The sequence below is a fragment of the Pelmatolapia mariae genome, linkage group LG15 (genome assembly GCF_036321145.2).
Source record: "Pelmatolapia mariae isolate MD_Pm_ZW linkage group LG15, Pm_UMD_F_2, whole genome shotgun sequence".
Taxonomy (NCBI): Eukaryota; Metazoa; Chordata; class Actinopteri; order Cichliformes; family Cichlidae; genus Pelmatolapia; species Pelmatolapia mariae.
Window position 1 is genome coordinate 8,453,934 of NC_086240.1, and position 14,319 is coordinate 8,468,252.

General features: G+C 41.5%; 1 protein-coding gene across 1 annotated transcript in view; it reads left to right on the plus strand.

Moving 5' to 3' along the window:
• The first annotated feature begins 987 nt into the window (after positions 1-987).
• Positions 988-14,319, plus strand: part of sgk1 (serum/glucocorticoid regulated kinase 1) — a 35,571-nt gene continuing 22,239 nt past the window's right edge. The window contains exons 1-3 of the mRNA XM_063494905.1: positions 988-1,482; positions 1,937-2,129; positions 6,325-6,564. Of these exons, the coding sequence (XP_063350975.1) occupies positions 1,989-2,129; positions 6,325-6,564 (381 nt within the window). The 5' untranslated portion in view covers positions 988-1,482; positions 1,937-1,988. The remainder of the gene's footprint in view (positions 1,483-1,936; positions 2,130-6,324; positions 6,565-14,319) is intronic.

The following is a 14,319-nucleotide window of genomic DNA, read 5'->3' on the forward strand; positions in this document are numbered from 1 at the left end:
CATGAACCTTATGAATCACATGATATCTTGACGCTCACTGCACAGATCTTTATTTTAGCACGATGACATTCATGCTAAAACCCACTCATGTAGTCATGGCTTGGCTTTTCTGTCATAAGTGTATATAAAACACCACCTGCTAAGATGCTACTATGGAGATATGGCAGACAACAGGTGTTGATTGCTACTTCCTATAAATTTTACCCTAACCTAACATAATCCTGGTAATCGTGGTGGTGGGGCGGGTCAACAAAAACACTGCCTTGTAGCTCTTCCTACTTGTAATTCAAGTCACACTTTGACATTAGCTGCTAGAAATGCCGTCGAGCAGTATGAATTTAGAGATGAAGGTCAAGTAGAAAGTAATTTTCTCATCAGTGCAGCAGAGTGAGTAAACATTTGCTTCTAATTGCTACACGAAAAGCCATGAAGCCTATCATATATAAAGCGTATGTAATGGTTAATAATTCACGTGTTATTGTTTTACTTTTAAGGCAGCAGCCAGCTCGCAACTAGAAACACAGCTTTGTTTTTTTTGTTTTTTTTTTACAGCACACAACATCCATGAAAGCGTAACCGGAAAGTGATTCAGCTTTATTGTACACGGGTGTCAGATCAGGAAATTAAACTGCTCCTGCCTTATTGGTACAGAGGCAAGGGCATATGCATAGACGGGATGAGATGTGTGTCAGTGTGAGCGTGAAGTCCGGCTGGATCAAAAGAGCCAGTGACAGTGGTTCACTACCATTATCCCTCACATGCAGGCCTGCTGTGATGGAGACACGCATTGGATGTCACTGTCCTCTTTGGTCCTCAGCGATACAGATTCAGAAAAAAGGGGAGAAAACAAGGGAGGACTGAGGTGAGGTAGGCTGAAGGAGGGAGAGAGAGTGGGAGGAGCCAGCCCTGACTGCAGCAGAAAAATGAGTGAGCGGAGGGAAAAAGGGGGAGGGCAGAGTGGTGATGAGGAAACAGTGAAGGATTTGGAGGAAGGGAGAGAGAGACAGAGAGAGAGAGATGGGAAGAGAAAGAGAAGGGGAGGGGAGGCAGCATCTGCTTGCTGCAGAGCCTTTCATTGATAAAGTAGCACCGGAGTGAGCCAGAGGACTGCAGCTGGACTCATCACACACACGCTTCATCATGCTTTCATTCATGCACTTCGCGAGACTTCCTCTGTGCACTCACCCACAGTGCACCTCAAGTCTTTGCACCAGTGAGGACGCACACGCTCACCCACTAATCACACAGTGACATGCTCTTTTTTTAACAACACCATCGCCTCAGACTTGCTTCTGTTCTCTGCATCCTATTTTTGGGAATGTAAGCTTAGCCCAGAGAGGGACACTTGTAACTGGGAGTTGTTGGTGTTGGTGTTGCATCTGATCTGGGACCGGGCTTCGGAGGAGTCTCCAGACAACAACAAATAAAAAAAGACAGGCTGCAGCGGGATCAGCAGAAACCAGCCAGCGCAACGGCATAAAGGTAGGGATGGAGAAATTAGGCATTCATCCAGACTTGTAGAACCGTGCTTAAACACATCCATCTTGTAAATACACTCGTGGATGCACGTGTAAACTTCACACACTGCTGACATTCACTGAGATGCTGAGTGTGGGGTGCTGTAAACAATGCTGTTTCCTGCCCACATCAACAGGAGCCGGTGTATTTGTCTCTCCATCTCTTTCTTTTCTGTGAATTTCTCACTTTCTCTCTTACTTCAGCCCGTCTTCATCTCTGTTCTGACAGGTTGGTTTTGAGGTAATCTCATTCATATCACAGCGTCTCACCCTCAAATTTTTGGTCCATCTGCATCCTCCTGCTGCCTCTTGCTCTCGCTCTCCTCTTGCATCTCAAATCTTCCTCTCATCGCGGAGGCATCACTCCTGCTTTCGTTCCCGTATTGAACTCTTTCTCTTGCTCTCTCCCTGTCTGCCAGTCTGCCAGTCATCCTGGGATCTACAGAAGCAAGCGGTGTGCCGGTGTCGGCCATGAAGCTGGTTAATGGGGGAGGAGGAGGCGGCGGAGGAGGAGGAGGAGGGGGAAGCAGTGGCGTGGGAGGTGGAGGTGGGGGAGAGAAAACTGCCTTCTCCTTTAAGAAGTGCTCTGCCTTCCAGTTTGTCAAGAGAAAGGTGAGTTTGGATAACAAGCATACATTTTGGTGGGGGTGCATCTCTGTGCCTACACATGAGCTGCATATTGGCTGCGAGAGGTGGTGACACAGCCAGAGTGTGTGTGTGTGTGTGTGTGCAAACCAGAGATGATGTCATTGTGAAGGCTAAGCCGCTCTAATCAAGCGTAAGATTGGACTCCCTGCTTGTCTGTGTTTACAGCGTGTGTTAGGTTTTTATCTTTTTTTGCTTGTGTGTTTGTGTATTCCAAAACACTGTTGCACTTCGGGACCCACAAGTGTGTGTTGTGTTGAAATCACTGAGTTGAAGAGAGGTCCTGTGGTTAGGATCTAGTCAGCATATCCTGGGTTCTGCTGCAGTGCTGCCACAAGGCTCATTACTGGTGTGTAATGTTGATGGTTTGCATTAAATGTTTTCTGTGATGGTTTGTTTGTGTAGGTCTAATTAATGTACTTAAAACTGTACTTAAAACTGTACTTAAAACTCAAAACGGTACTTAGGTCTCACTGTCTAATAAGGTTCACCTCACAAGGATACATTATACCTGTCACCCTCACTAGAGGTCAATAAATCAGAATTATGCATATTGCATATTACTGTCAAATTGCAGAATAATTATATCAATGGGCTGCAGAACATCTGCAAGACTTTGCATTGCATATTTCAGACTATCATAGCTATATGTTGTAAAACTCAAGTTCTAGCTAAATAAATAATTGAACAAATAAATGTGTACTCATTAAGTTATTACATTCAATGGGGAAGTAAACACAAAAGTGAACAACACCTCGTTCTCCTTCTTCTTTCGGCTGCTCTCTTTAGGGGTCCCCACAGCAGATAATCTGCTTCCTTCCATCACTTCGTCCCTAGCATCTTCTTCTGTCACACCATCCCTCTGCGTGTCCTCCTTCGCTACATCCATGAATTTCTCTCTTGTCTTCCTCTTATCCTCCTGCCTGGCAGCTCTATATTTAACATCCTTTTGTCCAATATCCCTCCTCTGCACATGTCCAAACCATCACAGTCCCCACTCTCACTTCTACACTCCTGTCCTTCTTTCTCTCTCACTGCCTCTAAACATGCCTTCCCTCCCTCTCCTACTCTTTTGTATTTGTTCGGCAGTAGCGCACTACCCACTGGGCCCCTGCTGGTCAACTGCATTGGTTTCAGTCATCGTTAACCCAGGCTTCAACCAGTATGCAGTATGAAAAGCTCATTCGTATTTAATTTTTGCACCAGTTTTATACCGAATGCCCTTCCTATCTGCATTAGCCTAAATCTCGCTTAAAACAATAATGAATATATTACAACAATAGTTTGTACCACGCTTTTTCAAGTTTTATAACTGATTAATTATTAGTAAACCAGTCATTAGTTGTAGCCCTAAGAAACTAGCGGCAAGATTTACTAAATGGGGCAAAACAGTTGTGAGTGCAATCCAAAAAACCCACACATAGTTAGTTTTATGGGTGATTTACAAAAGTTGTACTGTTTTCTAAATACAAGCACAGAAAGTTCGCTTCAACATGAAGCACAAAAATAAAACATGCTTTTTATCTGCATTACATATTAGGGCAGTTATCAGTAAATTGCATGTCACAGATGTTAATAAATCAGTTTGCATACTTGATTGCATCGTGAGAAATGACCGTGTATGACTGCTGCAGGTTTGTTAGATTTCGAAAAGTCACTGTATGCTGTAATCTGACTAAAACATGTCAATCTTAAAAACAAATTTAATTATGCTCCCTGAATAATTTGCAGTCGATTTACATGAGATCAAAAGAAAAAAACACAAAACAGCGCGCAGTGCCTGCAGGCCATAACAGGAAGGATATGACTAACATTACTTCCCGCTTGTGGAAGAGAGGTAATGCACTCAGTCAATAATCACATTGCTGCTTTGGGGATACAACAGAACTTTTTTTATTTTTATTTTTTATGTAGTAAAATAATTCAAATTCAAACGAGTTAAGGGCTGATTGCAGCTGTTATTGACTTCATGTTGCCACAATTTCAGCCTTAGGCAGCGAACATCTTCCCAGATAGCAACAAATCAGCAACAATCACTTATGCTCTTGAGTCATATTAGTTTCTTATCCGGTAGGTTACTGGACAGATTTACATACATTTCTGATCTGATTGTGTCACTGCTGTGTTTTTGTTTTGTTTTTTGGTTGTTGTTTTTTTACTCAGAATATGAGTGGTCCAAAATGTGTGTTCTTGTGTGTCTGTGCTGGCTCAGATGGAGTACAGTATGGTGTGGATTACTGATGAATCGCCTGGTGAATAAGGACAGATTGCGTTAACACCCACACACACACACAACTACGCATGTACTCCCACAGGCGCTCTATGCTGCAATGAATTTCCCACAGAGTATCTATCGATGTAAACTTAACATTTTTCTTTTCAACTTTTCCAAAATGATTTCAATTTTGGCTTCCCTTCTGCTCCATCCAAGCGATGATAAAAAATAAAATAAAAAAACAGAACCTTGCAGAACATTCCCGAATCCCGGTTGATGCTATTGCTGCCCCTCAGGGTTTATTTATTTCTCTAATTGCTTCAGAATAATCCTAATTGCATAATAAGGAAAGCATGAGTCCAAACAGAGCCTTGGGTCATGCAGAACAAGGAATAGAAATGTAAAGTCAATACAGCTGCATTCTGCATGTAACTGTACTTTTATCGGTCACTGTATATTTGAACATTTACAACTTGTTACACAGGAGCAAATACGTAACAGCGATGATGTCGTGCACAGCTTTTCAGTGATCCAAAAGAAAGCTAACATTTTCACGTTCCAAGGAGCAATGGATGACTGTGTTTTTGTGCCAAATTCAGTGGATTCAGCACCTATAATTAGTTTCACTGTCAGCGCGGCGCGGTGAACAACAGGTATGACAGAACACTGTTTGATCTGTCACATTCCCTTACCTCTTTGAACCTGATCTCAAAAACAACAAAGGGTCATGTAATTAGATGGAACTCCAATCACGTGCAGCCAGTTCATGACTCGCGATGTGTGAAGAAGCTTGTGTTGCTTTCTTATTTTAGGTGTGTGTCATCCGTTTTCTGTGGCAGCCCTACAGCAGCTGGCTTGTTTTTGTGTTGACCTGCTGGAGTGTTTTTCCAAGTCTGTTTTCTCTTCGACCCGACATGCCTTGACAGGCTGTCGAGGCCGCCCTTCGACTTAGGCGTTCGATCTCAGCGTGTCTGCTGTATGTGTGTGTGTGTGTTACTGCATTTTGGACTCTGTGCTGCTCAGCCGCCACAGGCTACAGCCCTGTGGTGTGTGTTTTCTAAATTTTCGAGTCACGCAGCAGGATGAAATTTCACAAGGTTCCTCTCACTGTCAATCTCCTTCTGTTTCTGTGTCTGTTTATCGGTTTCCTCTTCACTTTCACCAAGGTTTTTTTTTTTCTGTGTTTCTTTCCTCGACACTCACACCCACACACACAAACGTAAACACACCGGTGTTTCCTGTAAGTGATAGTGCTTCTCTGGTCTTAGTCACTGAAGGAGCATGGTGTGTACAGTATGCATTGTTCTTGCGTGCACTGACTTGTGCCGCGTTTGTTGACAGCATAAGGGTAATAATTAGAACACGTGCTCATGACGTGAATGCATGAAGGTTTGACTTGTGGTTCTTCATCACAAAAGCACACTTGAAGACTGATGTTCTCCTCAGCTTTTACGAAGTATCGGTGAAGCAACACTGGTGTTGAAAAAAGACATGAAAGCCAAAAAACAAACCCGGGAGTAGACAAACAAGGCTGTGCTTTCTTTCTTCATCGAGACAGACTCAACATCATACTTTGCGCCATCAGATGTCTTTGTGTGTGCTTGCATGTGTGTGTGTAATACATATATGTCATTGTGTGAGTGCACCCCCTCTGATTAATGTGTGGCAGAGTGGAGACACAATCTGTGCCTCTCATAAGTGCATTCCTTCATGTGTGTATCTCTTTCTAGCCAACATGTAATCATGGATAAGATTACAAACAGCTGATGATGAGTTGCAGCTGGTAAGGTGTGTGTGTATATGCACTGTATGCAAATTTGCGTCTGTGGAGATGCGCTATTGCGCTATTACCTTTAACAACAGAGGAAGAAACTGAGATGTTATAAGTCAGATCAGAGCATTTTTTTTCTTATTTAGAATAAATATTGTTCTTTTTTTCCTGTGCAGGTACGGAGATGGATGAGGAACCCGAAAGTGAGTGTGGAGAAAGCTCAGGGGAAAGGCCTCCTTTACTCCTGTCCAAAGTGTCCGCTGGCCGAGGACCTGTTTTACACCCACTTCCCATCACCGTATGGCTGCTGTCATTATGCAGGACTGCAGGGTGGCCTGTATTACCACCAGGAGCCCTGCTCACCTTGTCCTGCAAATGGGCAAACGAGTGGCCATGAAAAAAGCAAGGGCTGCAAGGTAAATGGAAAAACAAACAGAGAGAGGACTTATGTGTGTGTCTAAATGTTGTTGTGTCGCTAATCGTGAATTCCATTGTTGGAAAAAAACTACTTTGGACTTCCAAGCTATTAGTTCACTTTGGTAATTTGACTACAGAGAAACTGTATCAGGGGAATCTAGTTTGGTAAATAAAAGCTACTTAGAAGAAATTTAAGATTAGAAGAAGTAAAAAACATTAGAAAAAACATGGCAAAAGACACATTTCAGCAAAAAATTCAGCTTGACTGAGTTGCAGCAAATGTCCAATGTTTTTCACAGGTCACACATTTAAAAAGTGCAAGTAATATTAGCTTTTGATCTTTGGTCTCACTCTGGCCTGTCATATATTTGCTTATTCATTGTGATATTTGGAAAGTTTGTCCATGTTGATGTCACTGTGTGAATAATGAACAGAGCTCACCCTTTTGCACATGCAGTACACAAAGTCAAATTTCTGACCGATGAAGGGACTGCCTGTACGTGGATAATGAACAAAAGTACTGTGCCACCTACACATTATCCCAACAGGGGCTGTGCTTCCATGGAAAGCAATGCCATGAAGCCATGTTAGTGCTGGAGGAGGTTTGGAACTGCTTAGTTATCGAGTCACCAGTGTGACTTTTATGGACTATGCTGCTCTGTATGCTCACTCTGTAACTTTCCGTGGTCTCCCACTGAATTGCTGTGGTTCCTAAACAGTTTCTCTGTTCTTTTGACTGATCAGACAAAACTTGAACTTTTTGGAAGTTTTGAGCTGGTGTCTGGTGTAAAACTAACACAGCATTTCATAAAAAGAACATCGTACCACCAGTGAAACACGGTGGCGATAGCGTGATGGTCTGGGGCTGCTTTGCTTCTTCAGGAACTGAACGACTTGCTGTAATTGATGGAACCATGAATTCTGCTCACTACCAGAAAATCCTAAAGGAGAATGCCCGGCCATTAAAGCTCAAGTGCTTCAAGGGTTATGATCCAAAACACACCAACAAGTTCACCTCTGAATGCCTCAAAAAATAAATAAAATGAAGGTTTTGGAGTTTGCTATATAAGCCAAGACGCTTTAACATGACCTTAAACAGGCTGTTGATGTTCAAGAGTGGGCTAAAATTCTTCCACAGCAATGTGACAGATTCATCCTCAGTTATCACAAAAGCTTGATTGCAGTTTGTTCAGGCAAGGGTGACACAACCAGTTATTAGGCTTAGGGGGCAATTACTTTTTCACACAATAGGTTTGGAAAGCTATTTTTTTTATTAATAAATAAAATCATCATTTAAGAACTGCAATTTGTATTTCCTGCAGCTTTTTGATTTCTATCAATTATCGTACCACGCAAAGTCAAGGAACAAAACCAGCTGTTAGGAACTTCTTCGGCTTGTGCCACTAAATACGTCATTGTTTACTTATGACCCATTACTTTGACTAGCTTTAGATTAAGTGTGCGCTTTCAACACATTTTGGGGACATTTGGGGAAATTCAAAGGATTTAATGTATTTATTCTAGATCTAAAGGGAAAAAAAAATGTTTCCACATTTGAAAATCTCATAAATCAATTTTCTGAGCACCAAATTCTAGTGTCAGTTCAACAAGAATGATTGTCTCCCCCACAAAATTAAAAATTAATAAAATTCCAATATTTGTCTTTAGTTTGCAGAAGGAAAAAAACATTTTTAATCTTGAATTTAAATAAAATATGTGTGAAACGGTACAGCCATTACAAGAAATAAGAAAAATCATCACCATCTGTAGACAAACTAAATTGGATTAATGTCTCTGTCACATAAGCTTTATTCTTACATGTGAACAAATTGTTAATTTAAAGAACAAGCGAAAAGTTAACAAGAAGAATGTGACCTATTTCATGGTAAGGGAGAGGCCGCCCACTCACCTGCTGCCTTTTCACCTAAAATCTCCTCATGCCCGCAGGAGGAAGCATATCCCCGACACACTCCAGAACATCACTTGACTCATTTCACTGATGTCCCACCGAAGGCAAACAAAACAAACCAAATTAGGCTTTAGAAGACTCTAGATAATGTTGTGATCCTCATGTTTTCCCTTTAAGCTCCATCACGAGTGCTGTTATGTAACATAAACAATAAGGCAACTGAAGAAAAGGGTGTTTTTCCAAAGTCCACCTTTGTTGTTGCTGTAAATGAGTGCAGGAGGCCTGCATTTAGCAGAGAATGCGGACACTCTGTTAAAAATCTTTACCAAAGAGGAAGTAAATTCACACCTGTGCACTGGAGGAAAAGTAACTGTCAACACACACGACTTGCCCAAACATGCATGGCAGGCCTTTTATGTCGATGCTGCTGCAGATGTACTTGGTTATGCAACTATGATTACAATAGCTATCCCACTGCCTATCAATCATTTTAGCCATCAGATGGTTCCCTGCTTGTGTGTTTTTCCAGACCCATGGGCATCAGTAGGGAATGAGTCATCACTATCCCACTGAGCTAAACTGTGTTTGTTGAGAAACCATGCTAAAGGTGTGTTTGGATATGAAACAGCACACTGTTGTTGCACAGCACTCTATTCCCTTTCCCGTGTCGCTTTTTTTGTTTCGCTGACTCTCCATCTATTCCACCTCTTGACCTCAAAACCAATAGATGTGTCTGCAGTAGTACTGATGTGTCTCAGCAGGTGTAATTGGTGTGTGCATGTTTGTGTGTGGCTCTGGGGTTAAAGAGGAGGGGGCTCGGTGGTGAGCCACGGCTTGTTTATAGTGTAGTGTAGTGTTTGAGCTGTGGTAGTTGTTCACATTTCAGACGTAGTCAAAAATGGGTTTTGATCCAAGATTTAGTTCAATGATTGACAGCATACAAACAGTAGCCCTCACTATGTGTCTTAATATGGGGAATTCCACCATTCGACTTGTTCTGCCATTGCCAAACACTACACAAACATCACATTTGGTCTTGTTCCCGACATACTGTGCTGTATCTTTGCATGCTTTGTCCAAATATTTTACAACTCAGGGCATCAGGCTCAGCTTGCCAAACACTGGCAGAGCGTGATGCTTGTTCAACAAATGGAACACTGATAGAAACATTTCCCTCGCACGTCAAGCTCGCTGCTCTGTTCTCCAGGAGGCCAACTTCAGCCTGACTCAAATTTAAATGAGAAAAATCTTCGCTATGAAATTTCACCAGCCCGTCAAAGCAAACTGCAATTTAAACAGCTGTCTCAAACTGGGACTTCAGAAAGTGGGATGATGACGCTGAAAGACTGCTGTCACTGCTGACACCAGATGACGGAAACGCTCTCGGGACACTTATCGCGGTCTGATACATTGCTCCTTGTTCTTCGCTTTTTGTGCTCTGCATTGTTAAATATGAATGTTCAACTTTAGCCCGGCTTACTGCAGCTTTTCTCATTCAGAGAAGAGGCTTTTGAAACTGTTAATCTGCGCTTGGCAGCAAAATATCATTGCAGTTGTTTGTTGCCAGAGGAGCTGCGCTGAACTTGAATTAAAGTTTTAACCAACCCACAAGAGGCCAGAGCAATAAATAAAATATGAACCGTGCAATATCTGAATTGATAAGTTTAGAAAAGGCAACAGTTTAAGTGTTGTTCTCTCTCCAAGAGAGTCCTCGCTGACAGAATGCCCACTCGCTCTAATCACAAAGCATCAGTACCATTAAAAATGCAGGTAGCTCAGCTTGGCCTTGACACAGTGCGCTACATCACCTTCACTCCACCGCCACAGCGCCTGTGAGCAATGCTAAATATAGACCGAGCTTTATGGTGATGATTATGTCATAAAGTGTGAGTGTGCTAAATTTATGACACAGCAGTTTTCATCGAGGGGCAATGAGGCTTACTGGAAGCAAGAGGAAGGTGGGGGAAGTGAATGTAATAAAACAGAAGTGGAAAAAGGTGGAAATATAATAATATTGTTGGAGAGAAAAATAAAAGGGAGGGATTGGGGGAGCTGAGGGGAGGGGCACAAACAGAGGAAAACAGTGATAGAGAGAGAGATGAGAAGAGCTGAGAGGATAGTTTTATTACGAGATTGAAGATGAGGTCAGCGTTTGTGTCCCACCGCCAACGCATGAACAGAAATCAAAAGTATATAAATCCTCCTGATAAGGAGGGCCTGCACTGTCCCGTATACACAACAGCAGACGGCCAGATACACTCACGAACACACACACACCCACACACATGGCTAATGCAAATGCAGCTTTTCCACTAATCTCTTAAATCGAGCCTGCACCGTTCTTGATGAAGACTTAATGAAAAATGAAAACAGCGTGAACCTTTGGTGACTACTGGTTGTCCCAACATGTGATTTCTCTCTCTCCGCTTATGATTTCAAGAGTGCCTAATTGCACATCAACAACCATTACCTGTGCTTTATTCAGGTTTTCTCAGAAATCTTTGAAATTTCGTTATATAAATGGATAAAAAAAAAAAACCCAAAATAACTGTCCATACTGTTATTTTCTAAGAATTTTACAAAAAATACAATTTCACAACTTGGACCATCTTATATAACTCATTAATATTTAAGTTTTATACTTAATCTTATCTCATTTAAAGGGCTAATCGTGAGTTTTATATCAGGGAACTTTAAGGAAGTGCTGTGTTGTATTTATTCACAGTTTGGAAGAGTGACTCCTGGATTACCTTGACACTGAAAAAGTCTTTAAAATGGAATAATTCTTAAGCAAGTACTGGAGTTTTAAGGGGTCCCTTTTTTGTGTTTTTTGAATAAGTGTATATTACGTCTGTGCATTGAGATTTGACTACATTTTGACTAACAGAAAAAACCCACATCCAATGTTAACTGCAGCGATGGCAGGATTGAGGATCATAACTGACCTCCAAGAGCTAATTGTCAGCCACTGCTATAGAAGTGCATCTCATCCCTGTTGTTTCCTAAACCGTTTTTTCCTTCTACTTACTTGTCCTCTCGCAAACCCCCTGACATTATACTGTATAAAATAATTACAGTTTAATAGTTTAATATAAGAGCAATATATTGTCATTAATCACGAAAAGTAATGTATTACACATTACTTGTTACTTTTCTTAAAAGTAATGCTGAAGGTTACCTAACGAAACAAATTTCCCACCTGTGGGACTAATAAAGGTCATCTTATCATATCATATCTTATCTTATCTTATCTTAATTAGTAAGTTGTTACAAGACTTGCTACTTTCTCATTACTCTGTAAAATGACATGAAAAGCACTGTCTCATTACTACCAGGTAATTATATAAACCTATAGACTACTGTCCCGCACACCAACACAATTCCCTACCCTAATGAGGACACACACAAGATCTCTCCTTCAGTTTTTAGGTTTGAGCACAAAGCTGACAAAGCAATCTTGGCTAGCTTAGCATTAGCATGCTGGTTGTGCAAATGTAAGCAAAGAGATAAATTTGTGTTAGCAGTTTGATACAATTGCTCCATCCTGGATGCAGTTTCCACTTTATCTTCATGCTGTCCTTTTGTGCAATAAAAATAAAAGTAACGTCCACAGTCCTCAAAAGCTGTCTTGCTGGACCAACTTCACCATTTTACTCCTGCAAGACCTGAACTAAAATCAGCTAACTGTAGCGCAAGTGCGCAGGAAGGAAAAAAAGAGCATGTTTGTTTGGTGGATTTCTCTCTATCCACCTGGTGCGCAGATAACTCAAGAATATACTATTATAACACAAGCTACAACATAATTGTAACTGTAATGTGGTTACTTAATTTTGCACAATAATGCATTACTTTGTAACACTTAACACTGTATAAGACTTCATTTCTCATAAGAGCAGCTCTGATTTGCTCAGTGAGATTAGTGTTTAGTAATTTCCTTACATCCTGTTCCGGAAGCTGATCAGGTGATATTGTTAATAAGTCCTTGTATTCAGTATGTTTTAAACACCAACCTTACCCAGAATGGCCTGGCCCAGTCTATTCCCTTTTCTGTTTACTGTCCAAAACTCATTCATGCAAGAGAAAGAGAGAGAGTGCATTAGACCAAAGTAGGAAGGAAGGAAGGAAAAAGCAAAAAGGATGAGGGCCAAAGAAATCCTGAGAGATGAGGGAAGTCAAGAAGAACAGTGATATTTATCTACGCTGATGCATCCCTGTGAGACAGGATTCACTATCCATTAACTCACAGCAAAGCACATTTCAAAAGGTTTCTTTTGAAATGTGCTTGGATCCAGAAAAAAAGCCTCATTTGACAGTTAAGTAAGCTCTTCTTGTTAATATTTTGTCAGAGTCAGCTCGATCATAGTGTACCTTTGTACCGGCTCAGATGATACCGGTGTCATCTGCATTTTAAAGCAAATGTCTCATGGGTCAGTTGGCCGTGACGTTTTGTTCTCCACAGAGGTAGGCGGTCTATCATAAATCTACCTTTTCTGTTCTCCTTTAGCAAGTGACAAGGCCCTGCGGGCTAAAGTCCTCTTCCACGAATGCTGATGCATTGTATCTGAGTCAGAGAAGGAGATCAGGGAGGAAGCATGATGCTAGTGTTAATTCCTTCGCAAGATCCTGTCAAGCGACTGTAGGGGTGATCACGAGTACAGCTGCGTGTAAGGTGTTGAATCACACATGCTGGCAGGTTTCAGAGGTAGAAATGGCCCTGTTGTAGGCCCACATATTGGCTGTTGACACTGACTTCTCAGATAAGTGGTATTTTTTTTTAAAAGTGTAAATGTGCTATTGCTGCACTTTGCACTTGAGACTCTGGCTCCTGACGTAGCGTTACCTAAGAAGAGCCCTTGCTGTACACTCTGTTACTTTTTGATGATGCTGATGGTTAATGACTTGTGAGTCATATTCAGAGATTCCACTGATTTACTTGTGACCTTTTCACTGGCACACAAACTCACTCTGGATTCCAGCCAGATCTCCCAGCTGGGGGATGTGACCTGTGAAAACTGGATGGAAACCCTCAAGCTGCTTCATTTTCAATTAAATTTATGAGTTTACAGTTTTTTAACAATGCACTCCACAAAATAACAAAATGACATGATTTATTACAGGGCTGCTGGCCCTATATTAATTGCAACTAGGTGTACTTAATGAACTGCTGAACTTTGTCCTCTGTTCACCAGCTTGAGTCGCATTTACCGTGAATTGCATTACTGTCAAAATATAGGTTTTAGCTACTACTGGGAATAAGAAGGAATTAAGAGTAACAACCCTCAAGGCCCAATTATATTTGATACAAAGAATTACACAGAGAGCACTGGGAGCCAAAATCCCGTTCCAAGTTGTTGGCTTGTCATGCATACTGTACCAATACCAGGGGAAAAAGACCTCTCATTCCAAACTTCTGATGGTACTCTTTTGAATAGTTTAGCTAATTGATTCAAAACTTCCTTTTGCCTATGTTCACAAATTTTTGCCATCTGTGTGACGGCAAAAATTTAAAACCACACCAGTCTGTTGAATGCCGCACTTGGTGAGGTATGATGAGGTGAGGTAAATAGATTGGTACTTATATATAGCACTTTTCTACTTTAATTGAGCACAAGTCACATTCACAGAAGTGTTTTTATTAACATTCACAACCTCACAGTGTCTTGGATACATCAGACGCAACTTAGGGTTCAGTATCTTGCCCAAGGAAACTTCAAAATACAGATTAGAGGACCTCGGGGCTCGAACTCAGACCTTCTGACCCTCCTCTACCACCTGAGCAGCCCCCACCACATATGGCACCTGCTTAGCACTGGTATGAAGATAGTTGCTATCAGTTTGGCCTGCT